Source organism: Scaptodrosophila lebanonensis, unplaced genomic scaffold (assembly GCF_003285725.1).
Source record: "Scaptodrosophila lebanonensis strain 11010-0011.00,11010-0021.00 unplaced genomic scaffold, SlebRS2 tig00000129-arrow-arrow-pilon, whole genome shotgun sequence".
NCBI lineage: Eukaryota > Metazoa > Arthropoda > Insecta > Diptera > Drosophilidae > Scaptodrosophila > Scaptodrosophila lebanonensis.
Window position 1 is genome coordinate 187,035 of NW_022060583.1, and position 24,238 is coordinate 211,272.

The following is a 24,238-nucleotide window of genomic DNA, read 5'->3' on the forward strand; positions in this document are numbered from 1 at the left end:
TAATTTTATTGTGGAAGACTCGCCGCTAGACAGGGGCTGGAAAATGAATCGGACCAAATGGAGGCTGCCTAAGTTTCAGTTACCAGCTGGACGCACATGTGGTCGGGTGGATATCGGGTAGGCGGGTACACGAGTGTTCGACTGAATGGGTGATCGGGTGGTCGGGTGGTCGGCCTGGTCCCCGTTTTTTGCCCGATGTGTCTTTTTAATGATTATTTTATACACACGACTGGCGTCCGTACAACACAAAAACAAGCACACACACACGCACAGGCACAGGCACATACAATTTGTTGTGTGGGCACGAATGTGTGTGTTGTGTGCGGGATGCACCGTCCGGACCCCGGAGTATACGGATGACGGGTTGGCATAGTTTTGGGTCAGTGGCTTTGAACCCAAATGTGTAATCTAGTGGGAGTTGTAGGCGCGTTGGCATTGTGTTGTGTGCATAAACTTGTCAAAACTTGTTCGGCAAGTGCATACATACTCGTACATTACACACAAACAAACAATGAGACAAGAAAAGGAGAGGACTTGGTGTACCCAAGGTAAACTAACAAGATTGATAGAAAAAAAACAAAAAAATACTAAATGCGTTAGCTTCCGAGGGCGAACACTATATACCCTTGCAAATGTCTTATGAACACATCTTTATAATGACAGAAGTACGATTATATTTTTCTTATCAGAACTCTCTTGAAACCCGGAGCAGATATATGCACACCTGGCTAAATAAAACATTAAATCACCAAAAGTAGAACTTATTTTCATTTAAATTTCCCAAATCGGCCACAACTTCTTATGACATTTTTATAATATAAGGGTTCGACAAGATTGTCTACAATAAATTTTGTGTTCTTAGAAATAATCAAAGAATTTATTTTAAGTACGATGGCTTAAAAACAAAAACTAGTTTACATGGAATATCCATATATTGATTCGTCTCCTTTTGGACTTTACAAATATTAGAGTAAGCGCAAGGCACACTTTTCAGGATATACAAAAACAAAATATAGGAAATAGCTTGCTACAAACAGGTGCTATAGTGTAACTTGTCCTAATTCCATAGCTCTTATTGAGAAGCGTTCTGAACACATACTGTGTTCGTATGTTTATTACAAATAAACAGTTGCAATATTTTTGTTTCATTCCTTTACATTTTTTAGGAACGAACTCGCTCTTTGGGATTCCTGTTAACTAGTTGAGCTCGGCCAGGCCCCATTATAGTATTGACTTTATATTTATTACTACTAATTAAACCTTGTTTATCCTTGTGTATTATCTGTTCAATTTAAATAGAATAAGTAGAATTTTGTTTGCCTTTTTTATTAAAATTAAATGCTGCTTCCTTCACAGCCCGATGGGGAAAACTATTGATAGTCCAAATATGAATATTTGTCGGTTTCCTATCGACTGTAGAAAAGTTTTCTTGTATTTGCATTTATACATATGTATTTTTACCGACACAAAATTAATCATGCTCCGATTTGGCAAATTGTGGCATATGCAGCAAGGCGCCCCAAAGTATGCAGCACAAGCAGTTGAAAGCAAACACAATCAAGCCAGGCACGCAATTGAAGCCAGCAATGCCCAATGCTAGCCATAATACTTCCTGTGTCTGTCTCTCTCTCTCTCTCTCTAGGTCTCTCTTTTTCAGACTCCTACACACAGCTGGGGCAAGGAAGCAAACAACCAACTAAGTCACAACAATTTTGGGGCCACAACAAGCCGCCAATTACGATAGAAATCTAGAAAATGTGCAAAATCGAGCACAAATTTGTGACTATAACGCGAACAAATTTACATGAAAATGCGCCGGCGAATGTCGCACCACGGACTCGCTGCCAACGGCAGTAGCAGTAACAAGGATACGGCAGCCAGTCGCAATGGCGGCGATGCTTCCCTGCGACGAGGGAGGCGGATGAGGGCAAGTTGCAGCCACTCGTGAGTAAGTGCAATGCCTTGGGGTTTTGGAATTCGGGCGTCGTCATCGTCATCATCGCTGTATATCAAGCAACAAATTATCTCAATTTAGCATAATATTTACTGAACTGCATTGAACCACATAGCGAAGGCAATGAAAAATTTCCCAGACTTGCAACAACAACAACAATAACAACAATGGCAATGACGACAATGTCACGCGTTTGTGCGCCACTGGCTATGGTGGCAATAACAAAGTCAGCGGCAATACCGCACACTGGCTTTATTCGGCCGAAAAGTATAGTCCAATACTCGAATTAAATACGAATTTTAGTCGGCTTAAAGAATGTAACCATTTGTGCAACAAAAATTATGGTTATATTTTTATTGATCCTAACCAAAATATGAATCTCCCAACTGCTCATATGAAAAAGCTGGGTCTAACTAATGAGCATATATTTTTATTTAATTATTTCTGATAAGATTAGTCAATTTAAAAACATGGACATCTATAAAAATAATAATAATAAACATGCACTTAAATATAAAAAAAGAAACAGAAAAAACTAGGAAAAATTAAAATCACAAAATTACAAAAGTTCTTTAAGAAGACTATAGATTTTAAAGTGCAACTATCAAAGTGGGCGGCCACAATATTTTAATTTTATTTATCAGAAAATTCACAATTTAAAACCACAAATTTATTATTTTATTTTTGACAAACTTCACAATTTATTTATCGATTTTCCAGCGCTTAGGTACATGGTATGAGAATCGCAGAGGAGGGCGGCCACAATATGTTTATTTAATTTATCAGAAAATTCACGATTATTTAATTTTTTAAAAATTTCACAATTTTATTCTTGATTTGCCGGCACTTAGCAAGTACATGGTATGAGAATCGCAGAGAAGGGCGGCCACAATAATTTCATTCCACATATTTATTATTATATTTAATTTGTTAGAAATTTCACAATTTGTTTATTTAATTTTTTAGATATTTCACAATTTTATTCCACAATTTTTTTTAATTTTTCAGAAATTTCACTAATTAATTCTCGACTTGCCATCGCTTAGGTACATGGTATTAGAATCGCAGAGGAGGGCGGCCACAATATTTAAATTTTATTTATTAGAAATTTCACTATTTAATTCCACAAATTTATTATTTAATTTTTTAGAAATTTCACAATTTAGTTATCGATTTGCCAGCGCTTAGTTACTTGGTATGAGAATCGCAGAGGACGGCGTCCACAATATTTTGATTTAATTTTTTAGAAATTTCAAAATTCAAAATTCCTCCAAAATGTATGCAATGTCACTGAAAAGTGTCCGAGTATTCAGATTTAGCTCTAAATAGGCAATACTTTTTAGCAATTTATCTAGGTTGCTTGAAATATTTGATAAACCTTTAAAAAATCATATTAATTTTTGGATGATGTAAAGGTCTCGAAATAGTCGCTAATATTTTACTATATTTTTAACATTATTACAAGTAGATTATTATTATTTTACACAAATTTTAAAAACTTTTCTATGAATTGGAGTAACATTTGTAAGTTCTTAAGATTATTAGAAAAAGGAAGTGTTGTCTTCTTACTTTAATTAAAATTAATTTTAAAATTAAAAATTTAATTAAAAGTTTGATTTAATATTGTTGATAGCTCTCTAATCTATACAAAAAGAGTAGCTTCCATGGATAAAAGATAAATCTAACCACTGTGCCATGCTGGTTACGTTTCATGAGCTAAGAAATTGAATTCAATTTCCAGCCACAAATAGTAGTCAGCGTTTGACTCTCTCGCCTCACTGCACCGCACCGCGCCTCATCATACAGCGCCTCACTTCACATCAGTTGGCTTTCCTTTCATGAGCTCGCACAGCACATCACGGCAGAGGATGGTGAAGGTGAGAGGCAGGACGCGAAAAACGCTAAGCTCCATGCCCGAGACGATACGGTATGCCATGATATCAGTCAAACGAATGGCGCTTGATTTTGTCTATATCCAAGGAGAGGATAGACAGCGACAGCGACTGCGACAACAACAACAACAAAGACGACGCCAACGACGATGATGTCAAGGTGAAAAATCCTAGAAAAATTGCCAACTGTTTGACGGGGAGCACATTTTTGTTGTAGACAACTTTTCATTACGTTGACATTGAAAAAGCGCAGCGGCTGCGTTGACAATGGCCAGCATCTTTAGTTGTTAGAGTTGGGGTTTTTTTTTCGTTTGTGGTTGGACTCCTGTCGACTGGTCCTTCGGCAACTCAGACCACTTCGGCTGTTCGTACAATGTCAAATCGTATGAGCCATAATTTAATGCTAATCGAAATAGAAATGCGAGAGAAAAAACTTTGCTACAGGAAATTGCAGCCATTTTTTCTGATTGGCCGTAAATTGCCGAAATACTTGCACCAGGGACTTACACGTAAATGTATGGTTGTACATATAGTATGTATATATGTTGGTTAGGACCTTCAATTATGCCGCCGGTATTTGATAATTGAAATTGAAAGCGAGCGCAACAAATACGTTTAGCTATGAAAATGGTAGTCATAGGAAATACAAAAAATGTATACATATACGTTTACATACATATGGCTATACACGTACGTAAGTGACTCTTAAGTTAGTTTATATACACGTTTATATATATGTATATATATGTATGTATATAAGTACCTACATATGTATGTGTGTATGCTGTTTTTCAATTTACTAACGGAAATCCAGGCAGTAAAGCGCATTCAATCAAGTCGTTTCGGAACTTAACTTTGTTGTACTTTTGTTGCCATCTACATCTAAGAGTGTGTGCGTGTGTGTGTGTTAGTCCGGCACATGCAGCGCGCATTAAATTTATATGTCAATAAATCTCAAAGAGCAAAAGGCAAACGCAAGTCATTGGCTTTAGTGAATCCCCGGGCCTGGGGCGAGGAAGCGTTCATCGTTTAGTTTCGCCAAAGTCCCAGGTAAAACTTATTAGTCGCCGCGTTTAGGGCTATTAAACATGGCCGTTTGGACAACTGGACCATCTTTGACAGGCACACACACACACACACACATACTTGTACATGCACATTTATACATACATTGACAAACACATGCTCATAAATCACCAAGTGACATGGTTGGAGCCATAAACTCAACGAGGCTGCGAGCTTCATTGGTTTCTGTGTGACTGCCACAGACTGGGGGATAGGACAAAAAATAAAAAGCTCCATATGTACCCATATGATACGATATATGGGTAATCAACACAAAGCGTCGGCACGTCTGGCATGTCTGCCATGAATGTTTTGTGTGTCTGTGTCTCTGTCTCTGTCTATTGCTTGATTGGTCAGCTTTGTTGTTAGAAAACGATGAAGGAGAAAAGTCTTTGCTTCATATGAAAATCTAAAAAGATAAATCGTACCACGGAAATAAGTACATATAAGTATAAGCTACCGACTTAAATGAAGTGGCAGTCAGATAACTAAAGAAAAAAACAATTAATTAAAATGTTAAGAAGCCAATTAAATAACATATACGTGCGTCGATGAATAATTACCCATGCTATCAGGACACATATTTTCGCGATGTTTTCTTTGTAAATTTCTCTTTTCATCTCGACTGACATCCCGACTCCCCTTCTTGTCCACCATGAGAAATCGTGACAACTATCCCACTTGAATTATCGAGTAACTTATGGATTGTCATTGTACACTTTTAATTGGCGGTCAACAGGGAGAATATGATGGATATTTTTAGCAATTTCCTCGGCAGCTTGTCCTTATTCAAAAAAGATCCACTGAACCAATATATTATGGCTGTTATAGCTGGTAAATGGTTTCTTTTAAAGAGACAACAACTTGATTTTTACGTTTCTTATTTAGTAGCCTTGAGGGATTGCTCAAGACATTCAATTAATTAAGTCTCTCATTTCAATAAAAGGAGTGGAAAGTTCCTTTTTTCAGATGCTGAAAAAAGCATCTTGAAAATGTTGTCCATATTTTTTGGCTGCATAATACGTTTTCTGTTTGAAGGAGAGTAAGAGGCCAGATTTGCAGCTATTAATATTTAATTGTTGATTGAAAATTAATAGCAAATATCGACACCTTGTCTTTCCAATATCAACAAGAGAGGATGCTACAGTCGATCAAGCGCGACAGTGAAATACCCTGCACTCAAACAAACTTCCGCCGCTGAGTTACATGCGCCTATGGTAGAAGCAAAAGGAAGAAGAGCGAACTTCTTCTTGCAGTTTGAAACAAAAATAGAGCGCTATATATTTATGATGTGTGCAAAGTTTGGTGAATGTAGCTTTTGAAATGTAGATAGTAGTTACGAATTTAGGCGTTCATTCAGGTAGGCGGACTGACTGACATGGCTGTATCGATTTCTCTCATCCTGCTTATTAAAAAAGAAAAGTCGAATAAAAAAGTCTAACTAAACTAGCCCTATAATTGGTGCTAAGATTGATTTTGGGTAATTTTTCGTTTCCAAAAAAAAAAAACAAGGTACTAATTCAGAAGTGGTTTTCATGGCCACCAGTTCAAACCCAGATTTTCGCGAAATCTGAGGCAATATATCATCGTGACTAGTTTTTGATGCTTTTGAGGTATTTTTTCCGATTACATTTTAAGCGCATTCGCATGGGACATCTTTTCTATCATGATTTAATTATTTTGTTTCTGTTTTTTTAACAAAACTACAAGTATATGTAAACAAAAGCTTTGTAAAAATGTTTTTTCAGTTAACAGAAATATTCAATGTCTTTTTTTCTTATAATAACAAACCTAAAAGCTATATGTATGTGTGAAGGAACAATGTTTGTAAAAATATTAAATGCAAAAATCAGAAATAAATTCAAGTAAATTTAATTAATTTAAAAGTCATTACTGAAATTACTGAATCAAAAGGGCAATATAAATATCTATTCGAAATATTTAAATTCGATTGTTTCTCTATAAAAGTAAGTATGATAGAATAAATTAAGTTTAAAAACATTTCGATTTTTAGTCTCGGTGGACCTTTTGGTGGAAATGCCCATATAATATATGGCATACTTGTACAAGTATATACAATTTATGGGGTACTTTTCACAAATCGAATATACCCTTTTTACCCTTCGCGTGCAGGGTATAAAAAATGACGTCTTACGGCAATGGGCCAGCTGCGCAAAAGGTATAGACTTGGCTCTACTTGTTTGCAATTATGCCAATAGGTGGGTTGGCGAATTAGTTGGGTGGTTGTGGTCTTATCAGCGTAATGGGTTCTAAATTGTGCCACACACTTGTGCACTTTTTCATTGACATTGAGTGTGTGTAATTAATCAGCCGATACACAAAACAACAATTGCGACACAACACAACAAGATACCCACGCTGAGGCATACACACAGGCCAAGGTGGCGACAGACTGACAAACATATAGACATAAATCTCAACAGAGGGACACACAACGAGGTTCATGAGTTATGTCAAATGCGGCCAGCGGGCAAAACGGACTGACAAGTGCCGTTCGCTGCTGTCATTAATAATATTTTTAGTTTGCATACACAAGTATGCGGACATAGCTGCATGAATACGTGTATGTATGTACAAGTATGTATGTAAAAAAAAATACCTAGCTGCTTAGTGTAAGTATGTTGTGTGTGCCATTGTATGCGTGTGTTAACAAATCGCCACACATGGCAACAAAATTTCAATTAATCAAGCAGACAAAAATCTGCCAGGCTGCCGGAATCAAGGCCCAAGAAGAGTCCTCACAGTGCGTACACGTATGTGTACAGTATGTGTGCAGTATTAGCAGAAAAAAATATTATCTTGGCATAAAATACTCACAAAATGGCGCCACTTTGGACGGGTGTATTTCTCTGAGTATATGGGTATTTGTGTGTGTGTGTGTATGTGTGTTGAGGCTGTAGCTCAACTGTCGTTTAACGTTATTAATCTTTGCCAATCGTTTAACTTATATGGCTGAGTGTGACAGAGCCTGAGAGAGAAAGGATTTGAAGGAGACAAGGGAAGAAAGTGTCTTCAAAGACACTAAATTATAGTTGTTAAATCGTGAAACATGCAAAAAAGTGTGCAGCATACGAAGTTGTGTAAACACACATAGGCATGCGGATGAGAGGACCAAAAGGAGCCACAGTGTTTGCTTTGCAACGCCCAGACCACAGAGCAGGTGCCAGTCATTCAGGATCGCATTGTCCAAAGGAACTTAAGGAGCATAAAGCTAAACCTTAATCACTGCGCGGAGGCAGAGCCCTTCTGATGCACGAAACGGATTGGCATTAAAAGGATGTAGGTCTCTCAAAACTTCACCTCATGGGGTCAACACTTTCCACGACGGGCTTTATATAAAATTCAGCATAGGAACAGAATTACGTAGATGGGAAAATCTTTAGTCGCTCTCTACGCCAACCCATTTGGGAACAGGTCATGGAGTCAACTGAAGGCATGGCGCAGTAACCAATGCTCGGGACTGTTCAGACTTCAGATTAAGGCTGGAAGATCTTCAAAGCGCCAAGTGCGAACTCAAGAAAGGCAACTGCTTATAAAAAATCTGTCCAAAAAAGAAAATCTATCCTTGCGCAGTAAAGTATTTGTGTGGAGAAGTTAGCGAGGCGTGTGTTTAGTGCATAAGCGCTTATATTGTCAGTGAATCACGATTTCTGCTGGGACAGGATATCTTCATAAGATACACAACATCTGGCGTTTCAATACAAAAAAAAACCCTACAAATACGCACATATATTTAGCGCGAGTTAATGTATTGCACGGGCCTGTTTATTCCACCTAATAAAGACATTCGTCTCCTACAAAAATTATCTATACACGATTTGAAAGATGCATAATTTTGTGTTAACAATAACTCTTGAAAATATATTTTCAGTAAAACATAACACATTCCAATGATACTCGTGTAAAAATCACTTAAAATTCAACTAATCAACTTTATTTCGAGCCCAAACTTGTTATTAGTAGATTTATTTTTAATGTTTTTTGAAAATTTGTTATCATTCTTATATTGAAGTGGGGAATTGAAATACCAACGAGCACAAAGGTAAAGTTTTGCCAGCTCCACTTCTCTGTTTTCAAATGAAATAAGCTTTCTAGAACCAAAGTTGATTCGAAAAGATTATTTAACTGCGTTTTCCATCAACAAAAATTTTGTTGGTGTAGCAGTTTAATTTTTCAACCAATCGTTCCAATGGCAGCTATATGATTAAGTGCACCTGATCTGACTATGAGCGGAATATCCTGAAGCATTATACAACACTCGTTCATAGTGACTTTTTCGGTTCTATGAGAACTATAAACAAGAGAGAACGCTACAGTCGAGCAAGCCCGACAGTGTAATACCCTGTACCCAGGTAAACTTCCGTCACTGAGTTATATGCGCCCATAGCAGCAGCAAAAAGAGGAAGTACAAGAGCGAACTTGTTGCTGCAGTTTGGTGGGGTTGTACTGGTGAGAATTTGTTTTGCTAATAACTTTTCTTAGCATTGACCGAATTTGATAAAATTTTAAACAACAGTAGATAATTATATAGAAATTATGTGTGCAAAGTTTGGTTTAGGTAGATTTTGAAATGTGGACGCTATTGACGAAATTCTGTAGCGGGGGAAGGGGGGGAAATAAAAAAAAAAAAATAAACTCGTCCTTACTTGGACCTAGGAGAATCTGGATGCCAACTTTGGTTATTCTAGCTTTTATAGTTTCCGAGATCCTTGCGTTCATCCAGACGGACGGACAGACGGACGGACAGACGGACAGACGGACGGATATGTCTAGATCGATTTCTCTCGTCATGCTGATCAAGAATATATATACTTTATGGGGTCGGAGATGCTTCCTTCTGTATGTTACATACTTTGCACAAACCTAATATACCCTTTTTACCCTACGGGTACAGGGTATAAAAATAGGGTGTAGTTAGTGAAAAGGTCTTGGTGTTCATATGGATGTATAGTATGCCGCAAAAACTGCTGGCCGCGCTTGGGCAGAGAATAAACATATATATAACCATAACTTCCTTTATAATTTACCTATCATGATGAAGCATACGTACACATAATCACTAACTGGTTGTAAATTCCAAATTTTAGTTTAAAATTCCAAGAATTACCGGAGTAATGAAAAATTTCGAGAATTACCGGAGTTATGAAAAATCACTAATTGCTGGGGAGTATCAGAAAAAAACACAAACTCGTCCTTTCTCAAACTCGGGAAAATCGGGATATGAAGTTTGGTAGTTCTAGCTCTTCTACTTTTTGAGATCCTTGCGTTCATACAGACGGACGGACGGACAGACGCACGGAGAGAAGCACATGGCTCTATAGACTCGGCTTGTCCCCTGATCAATAATATATATACTTGTGGGGGCCTGCCACGTCTCCTTCTGTGTGTTACATACATTCACACAAAACTAGTATACCCTTTTACCCTTTGCGTACAGGGTATAAAAATATAACCATTCACTAAAAGGCTATAAAAATGCAAATTGTTTTGTGCATTTGTAGCAAACGAAAGGGAGGCATCTCCAATTCTTTGGTGTACATTGGCCTAAATATTCCCCAGGGTATACAAATTATTATAAATTTAAAATATATATTAATACGCCCAGAACAGTTGGTTGACTTGCTCTGGGTGTTTACAATTGAACTGTTATTTAAATAATAATAGAAGCAAATTGTTGTCCACTGCGATAAAATCGGCCAATAACTTTAAATGCACCATGAGTAAGACTTATAATTTTCCTACAGAATCCATACATCATTCGTTTAGTTACACTTGTGCTTTGAAGTAAGGTAAGGGTGTGCTGTTTTTGAGTCAACTCCACTTCACATTTATCGACCTAGCTACCCTTTCATAACGAGTAGAAGCCGCAGCTCACTGGCAAAAAAGGCAAATAAATGTAATTATTTGTGTATACTGGCAAGTAGCAACCACAGTGGCAAAGATCTAGGAAAACGAGCATGACAACAAGGCCATAAGATTATGTGTATAATACACACGCTGGCACGCACACAGACACACACACACACACACACACACACACACACATGTCATAGACATAAGGGCTCATATGTTGAGTTAAATGTTGAATGAGTGACTGACTGCCTGCACCTTTTTGCCTTGGCAGGGCAACAAGTGAAAATCCATTTGTTAGAGGAAATCGTGCAAAAAGCTTAAATACAAAGCTTAAACATAAGTAGCAACGAGCACAGCAATACATACAAACACAGGTGACCCTCACACACACACACACACACACACACACACATACACATCCGCATACACACATGTACATATATATGTAATAAGTATGTATCTGTGTATATGCATATGGATGCCGCAGGTCTTAGGAGGCTGACTGGGAAACTAAATGAGACTTTCCCGCCGTGTGCCTTTTATTTTTGCTGTACCTTTTAACATTTTACCTTTCGTTTTTTTTTTTTTTTTAACGGTAAAGCACATTAAATGAGCGTGTTTGTGTGTGTGTGTTTGTGCGTCCCAATTCCCATAGGTGAATTTTTGTATTTAAAATATATGACCAAGAAATTTTCAAACATTATTTTTTAATTTTATTTATTTTATTTTTTTTTTTTGGCTTTCCTCGCCTGTCGCAAAGCAATTTGCCTTGGCCTCAATAAGCAAAGTAATAAAAGTGAAAAAAATAAACATATCCCGAAATGAAAACGGTAGCGAGCCACAAGTGTGGGTGCTTGACTTGAATTTACGTTGCCTTTCAACCAAGCCGCTTAAGGCGGCCAAGTCTTTAAATGCCATGGGATGAGGGCCGATAAAGCGGATAAGACTGCATTAAAGCTGATAGCTGAAATGCATACAAATCGACCCCGACAAATCGAAATTTGATGAAGTTTGCTTGTGGTTCAAACAAATAAAGCATTATGCACTAAACGGTTATTAAAGCGGAGCCTTTTTAATGCAATTACGCCCATAATATCAGTCACTGGCATGACGTAGTTCTTAGTATTCATTTAGAATTAGAACGTTCTAAAGTTCCAAACGGCTAAAAGGGTATTTGTGTTACACCCAGAAGCAGGCATGGCAGACATTACAAAGTATATATCCAAATTTTTCATCATCCGTATGTTTTTCAAATAATTCGGGCCTGCTGAACTTTGGAATTTCATTTTTTTCCTTTTTTTCTTACCAACATAATTACATTAAAAATGTTGTTTTTTTTTTTTTTTTTATAAAGGAATACATATACATACATATTAAGCTGCCAACACTTTGTAGTGCTAGTTTCCATAATCAGTCACTTTTGATAAGACTTGTTTTATTGATATGGGAAACCTAGCAATCATGCTGACTAACTGAACATGCAGACTAAGGGAAGAAGAAGAATGAAATGCTAGAGTAGTGCGCGCCTGACTTTTGTGCCTTGTACCCGCTCGCCCTTGGAATTATTTAATCTTGAGCAATTTTTAATGAGTAGAACGTTGAAGTCGCGCAAGTGAAAAAACCCAGTTTTTTATACTCTGAACCCGAATGGTAGAAATGTGTTTTTAATTGCGAATGTATGTAATACCATGAAGGTGAGTAGTCTTCGTTTTCTTATTTAGCTTCACGATCTAACGATCTATCCATTCCTTGTCTATTAGTTTCTCCGCCCATTTATTCATTAGCCAATCTGCATAAATGCAAGGATTTCCAAAAGAGAAAGGTTTTACCAAATTACTTAATTCACAATTACACTTTGCCTTAAAATTCTATTCATTTTAAAAAGCTAATCTTAAAGAAACAATATTCCTTATATCCTCTACTCAATTACATATGTATTTCTAATACTTCAATATAAAAAACATCTTGACGAGGACAGAAACTTCGAGAGGAATTTTATGTACCATGTTGTGTTGTATCGAAAGGACCATAAGTCTGCTTATTTCAATCACTATGCGTCTAGCAGTCAGATAGGAACATATATATATATTTCTTAAACTTTCGCAATGTTTTGGAAAAATTCGCTCAAACAAATTTCGTTACATGACCAACAAACGGTTTATATCTAAAACCTTTGAAAAATGGAAAAATTCAGTATATATTTTTCTTTTTGACTGTTTGGTTAATAGAACTAAAAAGACTTAGTTCTTTTGGCACAGTGTTGATATCAGAAATGTTGTGAGTAGCAGTGTTGTTCATTCTTCGGTAGAAATTCATATCAAAAATGGGGTAAATTGTATTCAGGGCAGAGGTTGAAGATGCACCCAATCTTATAGGCATACATACATATGTTCGAGTATATATATGATGGACATGACGAAACGAATCGATTAGTATAAATACTTGGTTTTTTAATTTTAAGGCGTAGCAGCGTCGGCTAACAATTTTGGCAAGAATGTCTTATCCATACAGAGACGAAGCTAATCACAAACTATATATACCATCATTCTTTTATATAGCAATCAGTGGAAAAATACACTAAGTAGTACGAAAGACTTGGCGCTTACCAATATATCGTATCAAAATTTAGTGTTTATGAGTATAATATAATGCTTATTTGTAGTCTACATTTTAATCAGTGCTTACACGAGTATCAAATAACAAGTTGTGAAATCAAGTTTGTTGATTCGGTCTAATTATAGTTTGCCATAGTACTCTAGTAAGCTTTAAGTGTATTATCGTAAGCAATCTATACGACTGTTCTTCGCACTGCCAGGCTGTCTTTCTGTTTCGTGCAGATCGGCCAGGAATTATTTACCATTAATCTTGCATAGATGCACAGCTAATTATGTTTGCAGAATTGTTTTCGTGCTTTGTGTTCATCTGATAATGAACTTTATAACCTACTTTAAATGTGTTATATATATCTAATATCTAAATAAAATCTAACTAATATCTAACTATTTTTTTTACCATTAAATACACTCGGCTGTTAGTCAGGGCTCACCTTGTCGGACTGGCAATTAAATATGTCCCTAACTGGTTGGGGGTTTTCTTCTTTTCCTAAGTAATATAACTAAAATATATTCACTTTTTTCTTACGCCCAGTCCTAGCAAATCCCATATATATTCTTGATCGGTAGGACAAGATGAATCGATATAGTCATGTCTGTCTGACCATATGTATACACCCAGAGATATCGAAAGTAAATAAGTTTTAAAAGGAATGGGTATTAAATTTCTTCTTCAGTTCCCAACAGACTATAATTAGAGACAACGTATTTATTTAGATAAATAAATAGTTCTGTTTTGTTAAACTTTTTGAACAGGCCTCGTTATAGTGCGGCAACAAGCAGTATTGGCTGATCAATGTCATTGCACGATAGCAGACGTAAGAAGCGTTGAAAATTGGAATTTAAATACCCATACGTATACCTAGAAATTGGCAATGTGTGCTGCCAAAAGCGACAGCTCGCTGCACGTTTTTGCGAGCAGTCGGCCAAACGCGCTATGTTAGCTGGAACTTTATATTCGATTGAATTGGCCAAGCAGACGAAAAGCTGTCGACGCAGTGTAATGAGCTAGCGATAAGATTAGCCGGCACGCTCACACTATAAAGCCACTAGGGCCATCTGCCCCTTATTCGCAGTTGTCCACAGTACGCCGGCGAACGAACAGATCTCTTTTATTCTCGAAATGGCCAAGTGGAGTACAGTGGTTCGTGTGGTGTGCCTTCTGGCCATGTTCGCGCGCATCAGCCTGCAGGTAAGTGGGTGGCAATCTGAACTTTGGACATATTCGATAAGCGGTGGCAATCAAAATAGGTTTGCAACTTTGTATTGAACATTTGCTCCCTTGGCAATGACATTTTTTCAGGCAGCGATCACTAGTGACACTCCAGATGAAGATTTTTACACCGCTGGAGTGGTGGAGTTTTATTATAACATCGATAGTGACATGAACCAAGCGTGGAGTGAAAATTTGTTAGGTTTCCTGGAAATAATCGGCTCGGAGAATGCCAGCGCCACGGACATTATTGTATTTCCAGAGGCAACCCTTAACAGTCAGCAAACAGCCACGTTTGTTCCGGAACCCAAGCTGCTGATTGTGCCCTGCCTAGATGATCCCAATGCCACTTATTACCACGAGTTGCTTGTGCGAATTTCCTGTGCTGCTCGCGAATTTTCCAAATATGTGGTCATAAATGTGAATGAAAAGCAAGTGTGTTCCGAAAACGCTCAGAATGATCCACGTCCCTGCGCCCCCAATGACCTGAACATATACAACACGAACGTGGTGTTTGATCGCAACGGCACTGTCATGTCCCGCTACCGCAAAGTCCACCTGTACGGGGAGCCACGCAATACGACATATGAGCAGGAACGCGTCTTCTTTGAGACGGACTTTGGTGTTACCTTTGGTCACTTCATATGCTTCGACATACTGTTCTACACGCCGGCACACGAGCTTATCGTAGAGGCCGACATCAGGGATTTTGTTTTTCCTTCTATGTGGTTCTCACAGCTCCCCTTTCTAACAGGTGAGTGCTTTAATCTCGATTAGTTAAGACTTGTATTGCCAAAAATATAAGAATATTTCATCCAAATGTTAAATATTAATCCGCAAACTTCGTATTTGAATGATAATGCAGGGGTTTCCCCCATAGCTAACTGAAAATATCGTCTTAAAGTTTAAGTACGTTTTTGTTTTGAATACATGTGAATAGCGAGTATTATGGACTTAACACGAAAAAATGTTATTATAGGAAAATATCCTAGAAGGATATGTACGTAAAGCACTTTGGCTAATTTTATTCCTCAGCTAGTTAATTCCTCAGCTAGTTATTCCTCAGATAGTTAATGGCTTAAATGCAATTCTTCAAATAAATAGGCATCAATATTTTAAGAGATTTCAACAATATTATATCGTATTTATTCAGTTTAGTTATCTGCTTAATCTGCCCTATGCAAGAAATACTTTGCGGACATTTATATGATATTATTTTTTTGAAACAAAAGGCGTTTCAGTTCTACACGAGAATATTTAGAAAATCGCCCTCAGGCGCCCCTTTTTGGGGTTTTATTTCAAAAATATGTATTTTTCTTATTATACACGTACTTAGTATCTTCATAGGGAACTTTAAATGAATAAAAGCTAATAATATTCGAACTAAGTTTGACCTACAAGTAAAATGAATTATTTTCTACATTAAATTTTAAGGTTGAGATTTCTTATTTCAAAACAAAAAATTCTTAATTAATTAAACATTTTTACTTTTAAATGTTTGTTTTGTATATGACTACGTACATAATTTTCGTATTGAACCAGTTTCTTCAAGTTTGGATCTTTAGTGAAAAAAATTGAAAAATTGTACGTTTGTGTGATTTTTTGTTTGTTTCAACATCTGATATTAATGGCATTTTCTTGAAGGTTGTTACATGTACATATATATTTATATACCCAATATTTATATACCCAAGGTTATGTTGTCGCGGTAGTCAGAGGAATAGTCCTGACTCACTTAGACCAAGGCGTGGCCCGTTGCGTTGCCTCTTGGTCTGTTCCAGAGTCCTGTCCTCCCGTGGCTTATGACTTGGGAAATATCCCTCGGCCGCTTTCTGGACAACGCCGCTAATTTTGGGAGAAAATTGGCTCCTACGATGTGATGTTTGGTTCTTAGTAAGCCAGAGGGGGATCACTGTTTCCTCCTCGTCCTCGTTCTTACAGCTTAGACAAAAGTCGCCCTGTACCTAAAGGGTTGCTCCTTTAAACTAGGCTAGTGCGAGAGAAGTCGATATGGCCATGTCCGTTTGTACGTCTGTCTGTATGAGCGTGATTATTTCAGCAAGTACAAGAGCTACCAAACCCCAAACTTTGTGTCCATATTCATTTATTCTCCACTCCCCTGCTATTAGTTCTTGGAATTTTAAACTCAATTTGGAAATTATGGCTTTTGTGAACGCATACAAAGATTCATCGTGATAGGTCATATGTAGGGAGTTACAGCTATTAGTGTAATATTATTTTTTATTTTATTTAAATTAATTTAAATAAAGCAATATTGATTTTTGTTGTTCGAATGGGTACTGGGTATTAAAGAGTTAGGCCCGACTCTAGCATTCACCATTCTCGTTAAAACTGCATTCTATAGTTCATAGACAACAACGGACAACTATTTATTGAAGCTTATAAAAAACTTCGGTTTGATTGTTTGGTTAATTATTTAATGATTGGATACTTCCTTTGTCGTTACAGCCGTGCAGTTCCAGCATGCTTGGGCCTATGCTAACAATGTTAACCTACTGGCCGCCGGAGCCAGTCGACCAGAGGTGGGCAGCAGTGGCACGGGCATCTATCATGGCCGGGAGGGCACATTGGTTAGTGTGCTCAACATGCAGGAGGGTGAACAGCGCATTTACGTGGCACGTGTGCCTAAGTTCAAGGGAAGGATGACCGGGTCTCGTAGACGTACTATAAGCGCTGCTTTGCCACGTAAGATAAGTCAGGCGCAGAGCTTCGAGGAATCTTATATTAAGCTTAAGCGTGACAGTTTGGAAAATTATGAGAACGAGCCGCTCGAGCTGGTTGCCACGGAGGCAGGTAATCTAACGCGACAGCTCTGCCATGGTAACTTTTGCTGCGACTTTGACATCGCCTGGCGGCCAGTCATGGAGCAGGAGGCCACGGAGGACTTGTATAGCTATCGCTTGGGCGTGTATGATGGTGAGCGCAATGAACAGGATGTGGACAATAATTATTTACGCAACTGCGCGATCTTTACCTGCACTGGACCTAGCATTGAGCAGTGCGGCATGATGTTCGAGTCCAAGGGGCAGTCAAATGTGATCTTCACTCGCATTGTCATAGAGGCGGCGTTTCCGAAGTCACGCGAATTCCTTCTGCTACCCGACAGCCTGCGCGAAGATCTTCTGCCCCTGGAACCGTCCCAGTTCGATTGGTCCACAACGGAGGTGGGGTGAGTGAACAGAATGGACAGACATAATAATGAGGGTAATGCGGCTTCTTGTCCCATGCAGCTATTATCAATTCACACGCTACTCTCTGCATGAGGGCGTCGAGGTCCCCAATTTGCTGACCTTTGCCATTTATGGCAACTACTACGATGACCAGTGCACCTTCAGCGGGCAGTTGAATGCCGAATGTGGCTATATTGCACAGGAAGATGAGCCGGGAGGCGCGTCGTCCTTGACTTTGCAACTAGGTGGCTACTGGGTTGTGTTGGGGGCAGCCTTGGTCGTGGCCAGGAGCTGTTTCGCATTTGTGTAATGTTAGCGTATAACAATAAACAAAAGCCTCATCAATGTTATTCATTCAGTTTCTATATAGCTTCCTTTACACTATAGTATGTTCTGAAACTATTTACCAAAAGTGTTCATTTATCTACAAGAAGACCTGACAGACACCATAAAAAAAGTTAGAGTTCTTACGGCTCTGCCATTAGGCTACAAAAGGCAAATTTCGGTGTTGGTTGAATCCATATTTTTGGATGTTTTTGCGACAAGGAACATATACACAAAATAAAATTTGATACTCATTTTCATCAACGAGATAAAATTGAAAAAAAAAATTTAAGTATCCACTGGCAAAGTAATTTCTCTACAATAAATTATTAACTACTACTACTATTTTCAATTTAATATACATAAATGGGTTAAAGCTCATAGACAAACAATTTTACTGCAGTAGAACGGCGACAAAGTGTAGCACCATATTTGGTCTTCTTCTTCCTTGCTTTTGCTATACCAACTATGGAAAAGTAAGTTTATATTTATGCACGTATGTAGGTGGTATATGAACGATTGGCCGAGTTTGCCAGAACTTCTTCGTTTTTAAAGTTATCTCAGTCATACTTGTACAGGTGGTAGTCTTATCATATACTAAGTGTATTTTCGAGCTTGAAACATCATCTCACTTTTAGTTCTCCAGCTTTTCCTCTGCTCCGACAAGTGAGTTTATTGTGAACAATTTTAAAACAAGCTCCGCCGACCCGTGAGACAAACAATCGTTTTTGCAAATACTTGTATGTAAGCGGAGAAGCTAAAATCGGGTGTCCCGACTTTGAAATACTCTGTACATATGTGTAGAATAAGTATAGATACAAAATTAATAAAAAAATAAAATAAAAATAAAAAACAGAACGAAATTGTAGTATTACAAAACAAATGTTGATCGCTTGTACTCCTTGGGTATTCAAACTCATGTAAAGGGTCTATATGCACATTAACTAGCCAAATACGCAGAATTAAAGAACGGCAAGAGCGACGCTAAGTCGGTGAGTGTATGCAGCCTAACGGTAAAGAAAGAACGGTAAGGCGGCTTGCGACAGAGCAAAAGTAGAGCTGATACTCACGATATACGAATACTCACGCTCCAACAACAGTGAAGAGAGCGGCGTGGGAGTTACATGCAAAGGGCGCGGAGAGAGCCTACGATTAAGCCTGCTGTTACATTTTACCGTTACTTTGTCGGCTGCGAGCGAGATATGTATGCTTTGGTTGCTTTCTCTTTCTTTGGCGACACAGTGTAAAATGTTTACAGGAGGTTTATTAAAGAATAAACAAGTGGAAAAGTTAAAGTCCCGACTTTGAAATACCCTGTACATATTTGTAGAATAATTATAGAAATTAACAAAATTAAGAAAATTATAAAAAAATTTAATCATTTATTGAACGGACGACTCCTCATGCTGATCAAGGATATATGTATGTGTCTTCTTTCTCAAGACTGCCACGCCTCCTTCTGCCTGTTACATCATTCACTTCTGACAAACCTAATATACTGTTATACAGTTCATGTACAGAGTATAAAAACCCACGGGTCAAGCTAACAAAAAAAAATGTATGGCAGGTAAAGAAAACATATTCCATGCGCATATTCAACCTTTTAAAAATTCGCTTCCACATAATAAATACGTACACACACACATCCATATACATGCGTATGTATGTACATGTGTGGTATATCTGCCTATAACTAAGGAACGAGCGGCCACCACAGTGAAGTAGGTCACGAGCGTAAAAAGTCACCCGCTCCATTGAGCGTTCATAGCAAACCGTGGCTTAATTCTCGTATGAAGTTAGAGCGAACAGGTTTTTAAGATTTGAAAATGAACGAAGAAACTAGTATTGAAAGTCGCAAATTATATTCCTCTCTTTAATTTTGATCTTGCTTGAATTGATGAACAATAATAAGTGTCTTGTACTGTCGGCCTCTTAATACACAGCATTAATCGTCCGCTGTCGCGTTGAGTCATAGGTTAGACGTTCAAATGGCGATAAGCAGGTGGCGAATGGGATAAGATGGTATCTCTAACTTGTCGATTAGCGATAAGATTATATGCCAGACTAGCGCCAGCCAAGTTGCTTTAGGACCGAGCGGGCAGTTCTGCATCAGCGGTGTGTGCGACTGGTTTGCCTGTCAGCATGTGGCGTTCTTTGTTTTGGAGTTTTTGTGGCCTGATTGTGCTCTTTGGCTCAACTTGGACCGCTACGTCTACGTACTACACGGCTGGCGTAGTGGAGTTTCGATTACGTGTGAGTGGAGCCAGTTCAGCGCAGCTGCTCGATGAACATTTAGAGGCCTATCTGGCACTGATACGTTCGCCTGAGGCTAATGAAACTGACATCATTGTCTTTCCCGAGGGCACGCTTAATAGTGTACTGCAGCTGACTGCTGTGCCGGCTCCCGGTAGTTTTAATAACAGTCTGTGCAACGGGGCACAGATCGACGAGCAAGTGGCGCCCTTTCTACGCCAGTTGGCCTGTGCAGCGCAAGAAACGTCAACATATTTGGTTATCAATGTGAAGGAGCGCGAAGCATGCGAGACTGGAGACCCATGCTCTTCCAATGGCTATAATGTGTTCAACACCAATGTGGTGTTCGATCGCAATGGTACTGTCATATCACGCTACCGCAAATGGAACCTTTACCTGGAGCCAATGACCAATCAGACAGCTGCACCTGAGCTGGCTACCTTTCAGACAGACTTTGGAGTGACCTTTGGCCATATCATATGCTTCGATATGCTATTTTATACGCCCGCGCAAGACCTAATCGAGAAGTTGGATGTGCGGGATGTGATTGTGACGAAAATGTTCAACTCGGAGCTGCCCTTTTTGACAGGTGAGTTTTGACTGGAGACGGCCTTTTTGCCACTTCCCTAATATTTCTTTTTTCATTTGACAGCCTCCCAACTGCAACAGGGCTGGGCATGGGGCAACAACGTGAATCTGCTGGCTGCAGGGGCCAGTTATCCGCAGGCTGGTATTAGTGGTAGTGGAATCTATGCCGGACAGCAAGGAGCGCTGGTACGTCGCATGGTGGGTGATAGTGACGAAGGCGTCCGGGAGTTACTGGTGGCCCGGGTACCCTTTTGGCCAACGCCAGCTGAGGCCGTGGATGTGCCTAGACCATTGCCGGCGCAGCGGCGTCTTCTGTTGCTGCAGCAGCCAAGGCTGGAGGATTTCAACACACAACTGCTGGAGCCGCATAACGGCAGCAGCAGCTATCGACTGTGTCAGCAGGATTTGTGCTGCGAGTTTCAGCTGAATACTACGATCGTGGCCAACAATATTGAGTCCAGCTATCATTATCGCTTGGGCGTCTTTGTGGGCCAGCGGACCTATGAGGAGGCGCGGTATAGCGTGGTGCGTCTCTGCGGACTGTTTGCTTGCCACAATGCCAGCCTTGAAAGCTGCGGGCAATTGCACGACGAGGTGGAGGGAGAGGCCCCATCGACGTATCTGCAGTTTAGCGAGCTGAGTATTAGAGGCGAGTTTGTTCAGCGAGAGCGGCGGCTCCTCATGCCGAGCACGCTAAGCTCGTCGTTATATGCACTGCAGGCCTCTGAAATGGATTGGCAGTTGGAAGAGTGCAAGGACAGTGCCAAAACGCTGGTGGAGATGCGTCTGTTGCAGCTTCAGTCAGAGCTTCTTACCTTTGGCATATATGGCAACTATTTTGATGAACGAAGCGCAGCCAAGTCGCAGAACCTAAGCGTGGCAATGCTCCTGCTATCTGGTTTAATGCTTTGGAGTAGTTGCAGCTGGCTGGGTCTCGGGTTTTAGAAGCGAGTGCATTTTTATTATAGATGGTCGAACCACACATTAAAAATCTGGCTAGTTATTGCTTTGTTTCCTTCATGAACTACATTTTATCACTCTGTCTTTGTCACCCGTTTCACAGACGTATTTTCGTGGCACACCCGACAAAAGACTTCATAACACTAATAACATAGACGCTGAACCTCTGAAATGCTTAAGGGTTAAAGGGTATACCAAAAAGTCTTACCACTTTATGTGCTTAACATGTATACTCGTATATAAGAAATATACTTGTCTTATCCATAGGACGATCTTTATAAAACTCTTTTTAATATGATTTCAATTTGGTTATATTTAATAGGAACGATTAATGTAATATAAGCTTACTTGATTTTTAAACTACATACATATGTTTTGCTAACTTATCTGTGAATAAATATGATATTAAATAATAGTGTTATAGTAATAACAAATGACGTTTTATGTTAAAAGTGGACTTAGATTTCACTGAAAGTGTAGCACGCCTGGAAGCAATTGAAATAATACAATTAGGCCTTTTATTTTATTTATCATAATTTGCTTCATTTATGATTACGATTGATTTGTTTATGGAAAAATAATCATCAACATTTTAAGATTTTGCAAACAATTCTGGCATCATTTTATTTGATATTTAGTTTCTTGTTCTCTTTGAATGAAAGTTTTTTTTAAATACTCTTATTTTGGTTAATATTGCACTATGGTATTAAATATTATTTAAACGAAAGATTTTTAATTTTTTATTATGTTTATCGTAAAATTCTTTGAATCAATTTATTTATGAACTGCAATAGTGCTAATTTATATAAATGTTACTTTGGACATTCATAAAAAACATTAATTTTGAGAGTTTGGCAAACTTGCTTATGCACCGAATTGAATACAAAACTAAACCTTAAAATTAAGGTTTGTACATTTTTGATAGAGAAGTTAAAGTCTATACACAATTGCCAAAAATAACGGAGCAAAATAGGTAAGATAAATTTTTTCTTGTGCTGTTGGCCAATAATATACACACTTTATAGAGTCAGATATGATTCCTTTTGTTTTGTTATATACGAGTACATTTGCGAAAACGTAAATACCCTTTTGACCATCAGACTACTTAGTACCCTATGTCCTATTGTATTCCTACATATTCCTACATACATATCCGTTTGCAATTTTGAGCGAACCGAAGAGGTTTCTGTTTGTCGGGTGGCAACTCATTAAAAGCAACACCAGTGCAGCATAACGGTATGCTTGTTGTCTGCGTGTGTGTGTATTAGGTAAGCTAGTATAGGTGTGTGTGCGTGCGTGTTGTCTGCGGTTAAGCCAAAGCTGCAGATGTTGCGGCAGACTAGAGGTTACTTGTTGTTGTTGCGCCCAAGTAAATTGCTGTTAAGCTCGCAAATTTTAATTAAGTGCCACACACAAACAAACACATAGACTACATATTAGAAGAGACCCGTAATTGATACTCCACACCACGTTGTCTATATATTTTAGGCTTAATTTACGAAAACGTATGCCCGGCGTAAGATGCAGCGGCCAAAACCAAAATGGTGTCAAGTTCATGTCATTAAGATGTGATTAACAAAAATTAGTTGCTGCTTAACGGAAACATGCACACAGACGCACACACATACACACAGATTCGCAAACACTCACACACACTCGCAAGTAAACACATACAGAGCCATGGGCAAGAGCAACAGTGTGCTGCCTGCCTGTGGTTGGCAGTGGGTGGGTGTTGATGGTAGAGACAATGATGACGACTGGAAAATACCGTCAGGGTTGGAGGCAACACACAGTTAGGCGAACAGGCAGGTGTAACAGGCGAGCATTAAGCGCAACACATGACGTCGGCGCTGGCGTCGCCGTTGGCGTCACTGCCTCGTCGACACGGTCGTGCAGAAAGTTTCATTCATTTCAACTGTTGCTCCCCACTTGTTAGCACATGAGACTGGAAGCGAGCAAGCAGCCAAAGTGAGTGAGTGAGCGAGCGAGCGAGCGAGTGAGCAAGGCACGAACTCAGTGCGTGTGGGTAGAGCAGCCTTCCAATTTGGAGAATGCGAACAACCAGTACACCTGCCAAGAAGTCTGTGGCTGGTGGAGACCGCTCACTTGCCTTCGTGTAGACTGCGTTATATTTACGTTAAATTATTCAAAAAATCCTTACCGATGATGGAGATGCTGCTGCGCTTTTGCCAGTTCAGGTACAAGTAGAGTAGATTGAAACAATTAGGGCCAAGCTGACCAGGTGGTACACAGATAGATGGATGGGTTAGTATAGTATGTAGGTAAAAGTACTCGTAGACAGGTGGTTAAAT

General features: G+C 38.9%; 2 protein-coding genes across 2 annotated transcripts; both read left to right on the forward strand.

The window, feature by feature from the left end:
* The first annotated feature begins 14,441 nt into the window (after window positions 1-14,441).
* Window positions 14,442-18,151, forward strand: LOC115628822 (vanin-like protein 2). Its single transcript, XM_030525052.1, has 4 exons — window positions 14,442-14,589; window positions 14,701-15,364; window positions 17,080-17,800; window positions 17,862-18,151. Exons 1-4 carry the CDS (start codon window positions 14,521-14,523, stop codon window positions 18,109-18,111), a joined length of 1,704 nt encoding a protein of 567 aa, XP_030380912.1. The 5' UTR covers window positions 14,442-14,520; the 3' UTR covers window positions 18,112-18,151.
* A 1,949-nt stretch (window positions 18,152-20,100) lies between these two features.
* LOC115628868 (vanin-like protein 3) lies at window positions 20,101-22,194 on the forward strand. The gene is made up of 2 exons (XM_030525124.1): window positions 20,101-20,967; window positions 21,031-22,194. The coding sequence occupies exons 1-2, from the start codon at window positions 20,268-20,270 to the stop codon at window positions 21,909-21,911; spliced, it is 1,581 nt and encodes a 526-aa protein (XP_030380984.1). The 5' UTR covers window positions 20,101-20,267; the 3' UTR covers window positions 21,912-22,194.
* Window positions 22,195-24,238: the final 2,044 nt, after the last annotated feature.